At 45.4% G+C, this 8,403-nt stretch overlaps 1 protein-coding gene across 1 annotated transcript in view; it reads right to left on the bottom strand.

The window, feature by feature from the left end:
- The window catches only part of ATP13A5 (ATPase type 13A5), a 33,436-nt gene that overhangs the window by 23,766 nt on the left and 1,267 nt on the right, over nucleotides 1–8,403 (bottom strand). Inside the window, exons 2-7 of the mRNA XM_009873786.1 lie at nucleotides 4,796–4,969; nucleotides 3,449–3,595; nucleotides 3,170–3,240; nucleotides 3,015–3,095; nucleotides 2,397–2,466; nucleotides 567–701 (exon numbers count right to left, since the gene is read on the bottom strand). Coding sequence (XP_009872088.1) covers nucleotides 567–701; nucleotides 2,397–2,466; nucleotides 3,015–3,095; nucleotides 3,170–3,240; nucleotides 3,449–3,595; nucleotides 4,796–4,969 — 678 coding nt within the window. The remainder of the gene's footprint in view (nucleotides 1–566; nucleotides 702–2,396; nucleotides 2,467–3,014; nucleotides 3,096–3,169; nucleotides 3,241–3,448; nucleotides 3,596–4,795; nucleotides 4,970–8,403) is intronic.

Genomic DNA, 8,403 nt, shown 5'->3' with positions numbered 1-8,403 from the left:
TGCCACTCAGCAGGAAGCACCAGGAGCCTCACCTGGCTGCTTGAGGATACCCAATGGCATAAAGTTCAGCTCATGCCTGTGTCATAGGGACTGAGGGTTTCAGGTTTATCCACTGGCAAGTGCTTTAGGTTAAAAAGTGAATGAGCTGAGACTATTACAAAATTCTTCCAAGCAGCTGTGTCCATGATAGAAGTATTGGAACAACTATGAGAAATAAAAAGTCATGTTTCCTCTTGCTGTTAAGGCCTGTTATTTAACAAACCTTAAGAGGAGTGAATCCTCCTGAAATTACAGTAGGAAGCACACTCACAGACACAGTCCACCTTCAAAGTCTTACAAACACCAGGTATCAGACTTCAATCTTCTTTAATTCTTGGGGAGCTTAAGACTCCCAGGTATGATCCATTTAACACTTTCTAGCAAGGAATCTGTAGTCATGCAGCAGAATGCACAGCAATAAAAAAATGCCCAGGAAGAGCACATAAATAGCTACTCATGCCTGTGATGGAGGAAATTGCTCGCAGAGTGTGGGACAGGGGAGCTGGCCGGCTGCGCGGCACACTCACCTGCCTGAGGTCGTACACGGTTAAGCCCACAGAAGCGACAGACAGGATTATGATGGCCACTGAATATTCAATGTAGCCCTGGCTCAGCCACAGCGTCAAGGTAAACGCTTGGAACACGTAGAAGGGGTCTAGAATCTGCAAATGCAAATGTAACACACGTCAGGCGATGGACATAACCCATGGCAGGTGAGGCTGAGTGTGGGGAGAGTTGGGAAAAATTTATTACAATGTCCAGGAATCTTAAATACCCATTTAAAGGGATTTTTTTGCCATCCCAAGGCAGCATTTTTTCATGGCTGTTTTAGAGCCTCAACAACCTCAAGCTCTGAAATTACCAATTTACGTGTAGTTTGTGGTGTCTGTAATTAAAAGCTGTTGCTAACCAATTACTATGCAGCCACAACTATGCTGGCAACTTAAAGTCAGGCTTAAGGGACTAAGTCAGTTGATTTCTCATCACAGTCATCTAACAGAGGTGACCTTAACATTTCAATTCTAAGTAATTGCTTCACAGGAGACACTACTCAAATCTGGTAAAAAACTAAATTACCATAAAAGTCTTTAATATTTTGTGATTTAAGAAACTCTCTGTGAATATGATATTTATTTGGAAAAAGAAAATTGGAAAAAAGAACTAGTGGTCTGTGGGGCCATCAGTAGTCAGACTACAGCTAAAATGAAGGTTTGATTTTCTCATACTTCTGTACTTTTAGCTACTCTGCACTGTGTCAGCCTTACAATACTCACTCACTCTAATGAGTTATATGAAAACCAGCCACAAGCGCCACTAAAATCTGAGAATATAATTTCGTTCAATGTGGTATTTAACTAACAACAAAATAATTCACTGAAGTTTTTCAGAGATTTGTCCACTAGTTGGCTTGTCTGTAGGAGAAACAGACTTTTTCTGTAAAACCGGCATAACTAAAATAGCCACTGAAAGAGCTTCTTGCATTAAGTTTGAAACTGAAATGAATTATTCATCTGACAAATTTGGTCCCTCAATGAAAATTTAATACTTTCTTCGAGGACAGAGACAGACACTAAATCAGGGTGCCAGCCTTTGGACACTGAAGCTGTCTCTGGTCTGAAATACCACAAAGCTTATGAGGACCAGTCTGCCTCCAGGCACCACCATTAATATTTCAAACACGAAGCTTCAGCCTTGGATGGAAGTGCAAAGTTCATATGAAATAAACTTCCTAAGAGTGGACTTCTCTTCAAAATCATCTCCAGGGGGCACTGAAAGGTTGCAACATAAAGCCCAACCAATTTCAGGAGCCCTGGAGCTTTTCATGTATTTTATAGGGTTTCGGATAAACTCCACTTAAAGTTCAGACCAGCATTCATAGCTCTTTTCCATTTTAAAGACATTCATGTAGCATCCATACTCCACTAAAGCGAACACAGATAACATGACAGGAGCCTGTATGCAAATCCTCTGCTTACAGGTCAGCAAAAATATATGTCCAGCATTTCTATATGCAAACTCAGCACGGAATCATCCACACATCTCTCCTCTTATCCACAGGATGTGTTTGTTTTGTCATCTGTAGAGGAAGAACAGCCTTGCAGTGTGTCCTTATTTACAGAGGAAAAAATTGTCTTGCATCTATGTCAGAGAAAAGAAATTACTAGGTGAACAAGGCAATTATAGGAATTTTGCAAATGTTTTCCTCCATTCTAAAGCACACTCCTGATTTACACTGCTATTGAGGCCACAAGCAATCTTGTACAACACTTTGTTCTACAGTGGGATGATCAAAACAAGGCTTTTAAAGAGGAATAAGAGTGCCCTAGTCCCACCAAGTGCTAGTCTGACTTACTGACCTCTTTAAAAAGTAACTTCCAAACAGGAGTAATTTCAACTTCGATGGCATTAGGCCCACACACCAGCTGCCTGTAGGAAGGTAGAGAAGAGTTTCCCATGTTACAGCTTAGTTAGGCAGGGTAAGACCTCATGTGGAAAACCGTGCGCCAAAACAACATCAGCACTTCTCTTACAAAGTAAGTTCTGGGGGCACCACGTGGCTGAGCAAAACAAATTAAACTGTCAGGATTCTACTGTATTCAAGAGGACTTTACTCAGAGGCAGAATTTTACTGTTTCCTCGATGAAAAGATAATCAGTTTGCTACTAAATCCTGTGACAAGATTTCCAGAGGGATTTTAAGGAGAAAACGGCAAAGGAAGCCAGTCACTGCCTTGCTGTGTCCTGAACCCCAGGTGGAACCGGCGGCGTTTTCCCCAGACTTAGCCTAGCATCGCTGAGAAGACAGCTCAGAGTGTAAGGGGTAATGATTTTGCACCTTCCTGAATGTCACCCAAGCAGTTTGCACTGCCCTACTACTAACATGAATAGCAAGAAGCTTGAATGATTTTGAAAGGAAGAATTACTACATCACACTGTCACAATTAACTCATACAAGTATTTAAATGTAGACCGCACCTGATCTTCTGTTCTTCCCTTGTCAGGCCAGCTCCAAACTTGTGGTGTATGCTCTGACATGTGTTGTTGTCTTCTAATGATCTAGGATAACAAGAGAAAGTTCAGACATGGGATACCCCTTAGACAAAGGGTTTTGTAACAGGCTCGACACTCACCCAACTTTCTTGAATTCTTTTACTGAACAGTCCCAAACATAACGGATTTTCTGCACCTGGATACATCTCATCTGCAAGATCAAATAACAAGAATTCTTTTTCTCATTTGAGGGAAAAACCATCTCATTCCCTTGTTTTAGGAGAAAATTTGAGCTCATGTAAATAGGATTTGCAGGAAGGTGCTGACAAAGCACCCTTGTGAACCTCCAGGTGCCTTGATTCCTATTTTCACCCACCTCCTCCCCATCATCTTTCTTCTCTGTTTCATAGATGACTTACCTTTAACTGTGGCTTCATTAGGGCTCTGTTTATGACAGAGTCCTTATCACCTACAAGAGGACCACGTGAATTACTACCAACAGGCAGTGCCAATGTGGACAGATCAATCCAGGTCACCTTCTTCCGGGTGTATCTCTGAAACTCATCCTAGAGAAACAGCGCACAGTTTAGTGACAAGCCTAAAATGCTGCCTGTGATAATGCTTCCTAAGTACAGGGAAGTATATATGAGATTCCCAGAGAACTATAGGACTGAGGCATCCTTGCAAATCTAAGCCCATAGTAACATGGATATCAGTATCAGTGGCTTAGTATTAAACAATAAAGCACTTCAAAAGCAATCTCGCAATTACCTCTATTTGCTTTGATTCACACTGAAAAGCAATTTCAGAGAAGATGAAACTAAACCAGATGATGTGCTTCAACAGCCACTGGATGGCTATTTAGTCTACAGGAACAGACTAGAGATAGCTGGAAGTAAAAGCCTTCTGAAATACTCCTGGTGTGGACATTGAGGCCTCAGCACTAGGTACCTTGGTCTACAAAACTCCTGTAGCACGCTGGTACTTGTTACACACCACAGTCAAAGGAACTCAGCTTTAGGGCCACAAATGCACACATCAGACTGAATTGTCCTTTAATCAGTTTAGTCTAATTTAACTAGTTACAATGAGCAACAGATTACTCATTTAGTAGTTTGAATGAATTTATTTTAGGAATATTATTGCAATGTTGAATCACAGAATCACAGAATGGCCTAGGCTGGAAGGGACCTTAGAGATCATCGAGTCCAACCTCCCTGTCATTGGCAGGGACGCCACCTCTGCTATAATTGAGCTGGGTTTTAATTTACAGTCATAGAGTCTTACAATATAACCAATATAACCAATATATAACCAATGCCTGAAATCTAGCTCCTTAAAACCCATCTCCTCAGCATTTTCCAGTAACTTTACAACAGAAAGGCTACCGGCAGCTACAACTTCTCAAGAGGTTGATGCACCCACCTAAACAAAGAGAAGAGGTAAAGCTGCATTATGGGACATGTTATTGGGAGAGGGCAGCTGCTGGAGCCTGAGGATGGGCAGCAGCAACACCTGGTCTGCTTGGCACCTTCAGGCAGAGTAGCTGCACTGCCATATCAGTGTAAGCATGGTCTTTTAAGCAGTATTTTGAGTTCTGAAAATAAAAACAATTGGTCCATTGAAGCTTGACTGATCCCTGCCACTTCACTTCCAAATGCAGGAAGTGTTATTAACCAGCTACATCATGCAAAGACAGACAAACTGCCGCAGCCATGAGAACAACAGGTTCTGCAAAGAACAATGAGCTGGGAGGGTTCACCTACTGTCGTTCTGAGCAGAACAACATCCGCTTCTTCCAAGCTGCAGCGGATACAGTTTGCCCACACATCCCACTCTGGCTTCCAGTAAAACAGCAGCAGCAGAGCCCCGCAGGACAAGATGTATCCAGCAATGCACAAGACTCTGCGCCAACCTTGGGTTTTGTAGCCAAGCATCTCCTGTACCACAAAGAGAAAGTGTTCTTTGTTAACAAGTTTGATCTCCACATTTGCTCATCAGAAAGCTGAAAACAAAGGCTGGTGACTGAAGCCCTCCCTCATAACTGCTCAAGGTCATTGTTGGAAATGAGAGTTTGCTGAATGACACCCTATCAATTAAGAGTACAACCAAACTGCTGAAAGGAGGATGCTGTTGGGCTGCTGCCAGCAAAACATTCTCATATCAGCCTTTCCAGGATTAGTGAAGAATTAACTCTAGTCTGGAGCTTCTACCACCAAGACTTCAGATGATCCATCATGGTAACACTTCTTTATCTGCAGTACTAGCACCAAACAGCCCTGCCTGCCACCATGTTCTGATTGCTGAAATCTGCCTTGAGCAGGGGCACAGAATTAGGCTCAGAGAAAGAAAACTGCCCCAAGCAACTCCTCTCAGGTACTGTACCTCCTGGCATGTTATCTTCTAACATGTACCTTATCTTGAAAACAAATATGGAAGGGCTCTTTTTGCTCTGTTCCCCAAACTCATTCCCCAGGTCCTGTGCCATCTTCTGTACTTGCCCTTTCATTCTGATAGCCCAAGTCATCTACGCTGGGTTGCTCTGTTGTCTGTGAAGGAAATTGTAAGTCCACAGCTTTAGCTTTTCCTTTTGAGAAGAATTTAGGATTTTTGCACCCTTTGGTTTGCTTTAAGCCTGACCATGGGGCTACCAGTGACTTTAATGTCTGTAACATAATTTAATCCTTCTCTACATGCTGGGTGTTTCCCCAGCCCTCTCGGCAGCCTGCAGGCCATGAGGGAAGGGAGGAGACGCTCCATCCACAGCTGGTGGCTCCCAGCACCAAGGATGTCAACACTTTGGCCATGTCACCCACCTCCAGCCTGGCCACAGCTCTCATGAAGCAAGAAAGCAGCCTTGGTAGCTGCCACCCTGGCTCTGTAGAGCTACTCCCACCCCTCAGCAGCCATGTGTCTGTCCCTTTCTGCTTCCCCACAGGCACCAAGGCGTGAACCCAGGCAGCACCCACCACAGGGCTCGATTTGTGCCACCCATGCTATGCTAGATGGTATAAAAGTTTATCTGGGAAAAGAGTTTTGTTTTAAGGCTGAAATGAAATTTTTTGTGTTGCAACTGCTGAGGTTAAAAAACACAAAAGCAAAAAAAAAAATCCAAAAAAACCCTCAAAGGAAAAAAAAAATCAACTAAAATCCCAACAATTTTTTTCATCAGGTGTCTCCATTCTTACTGCATTGATCCTTTTGCTTTCCTATACAGAGCACTTCCCAGGCACTTTTCAGCTCTCTCTTCCCACTTGGCAAAGCCCAGCTCCAGGCAACCCCTGCAACCTCACCCTAGGGCTGACGGTGAGGGCAGGAGAGCCCTCGAGCTCAAGAGCAATCAGAGGAAGCAGCAGCAGGGCAGGCGAGCAGCTGTGGTGCTGCCCTGCCCGCGCCACCGCCCTCGCACCAGCACAGATGGCACCAGACACTCGCGGCTTCTGGGTGCTGCAGAAGCAATCCTGCACCATCACCAAGGTCTGACACCCAGCCCAGATCACAGGTAACAGTTACCCACCTGCCGGGCAGCGGGTGCCTGAGGCACCTGCCCCTGAGGAAGCACCAAGCAACCTCACACACACAGGCTGGGGCAGCCAGTAAAAGGAAATGTTCTTCCATGTCTGTGACTGCACTCAATGTTTTTGCAGAATAACTTGCCAACTGAAGTACACAGCGTCGTGGGATATTGTAATCTATTGGCACAGCTTGTGTAGTTGGGGAGGAGCAGAAAATGGTGTTTTCAATTGTTTTTTAAAAGAATAAAAATAAGGAAGTCCCACATCTGAAATGTATGTCAGAAAATAGGACAACTGGTGCTTTACAGGACAGAGTTTGCAACAAAGCAGAGCTCCTTGGAGAGCGCCTGTACAAACAATTGTACTGGTTCAACTTCAAGTATAATTTTCAAGTGATTTAAAGGCAGTGAAGTAAGCACCTATTCAGGTTTAACAGAGCAATGAACTTGATTTATCTGAGCTCTGATCATAATCAACATAAACTAAGCTGAAATCAATGCAGCTCAACTGAAATAATCATGCAGCCCTTATACCAGGTTAGCAAAATCCATTTCAAACCAGCTCTGTAGCTTTTAGATGTGCAGCCCTGCTGTGTTCAAAATATTATTCCTTGAGAGGCCACAGAAGTTTAAATCAATAGCTACATATGGTGTTTTCAGAGTGAGAGGACAAACCACAGTGCCCACAACTAAGGAAATTCGAGGAGATTTTCATTTGCTTGCCTTTTCATAGCAGGATTTGTAAAAATACACTTGAAATGCAGGCCTGGAAAACAAGAAGCTTGTTAAGGGGGCAGCTTGAATGACAGGAGGAACGTGGGACTGCAACTCATCCATCACCCCCCAAGGTACGGGAGAGGATCAAACCTGCAGCCAAAGGTGGAGAGAATGCTGGGGAAGAGCTGTGGCGCCACGGGTAGGCGAGTGCAAGGCTGAGAGTCACTGGGCGAGAACATTCAGGGATGTCACAAGCCAAATACAGGCTGCTGCCAGCAAGTGGGGCACTAGCACACAGCTATATGGTGAGCAGAGCAACAGGGGAACCCAGAAATGCCTTAGACGTGATGGAAGATAATTGACAGCCGTACACTGCACGTGTCCAAAAGGGCTGGCTTGAATAGGCAGAGTAGTGCTCCAGACATCACTGGTGCTGGGGATGTGCCCTCTCCCAGCGGCTGCAGGACCCCAGGACAGCCTGGACCTGCCGCGTCCTCACCAGCGCCCAGTCCCATGGGCAGAGCAAAGGCCTTGGCCTGGGCTGGCACAGCCCGACCCGCTGGGCTGCAACACGCGGCTGATCGACCGCACCGCTCGGCCCTGGGGGGTACAAAGTCAGCCCATCCTAGTGCACAGCCTGTTCTTGGCAAACCCAGGCTGGGCATTCACACTGTACTTAGGAGGCAGCACGGAGGGCCAGAGCTCAGGGGACCCACGTTCACAGCTGATTGACCCCACCGAGCCTGCATGCAGCAAGAGGACTTTTCCAGGAAGTGCAGAACCTGGAAGCAAGGCTGCGCCAGCAAACAGGACCGTGGAAAGATGTATTATGAAAACCACAGCACAGCCTGCAGCAGACCACCTCGCACAGTGCTGGCTGCAGCAGCAGCCAAGACCCTGCAGGCACAGGCTGGCTGAGGCAAGAAAAGTGTCTCCTGGAAGTGAGTGCAGCTCACCTGAGGTGGACGGGCTCTTTATACCAACAGCCTGACTCCACACACCCACCCATCCATCCTGGCCCTACCTGATAATCTCTAACTGACCCCTTACCTGTCTCGCATGGCAGGTTTCTTTCTTTTTGGGCTGGATGCAGGCTCCTGCAGCTGGCCCAGACTCCCTAGTTTCACATTAGCTGCCATCCAA

The sequence above is a fragment of the Apaloderma vittatum genome, unplaced genomic scaffold (assembly GCF_000703405.1).
Source record: "Apaloderma vittatum isolate BGI_N311 unplaced genomic scaffold, ASM70340v1 scaffold6427, whole genome shotgun sequence".
NCBI lineage: Eukaryota > Metazoa > Chordata > Aves > Trogoniformes > Trogonidae > Apaloderma > Apaloderma vittatum.
Note: the sequence above shows the minus strand (reverse complement) of the source record. Positions and strands in the feature narration are given on the sequence as shown.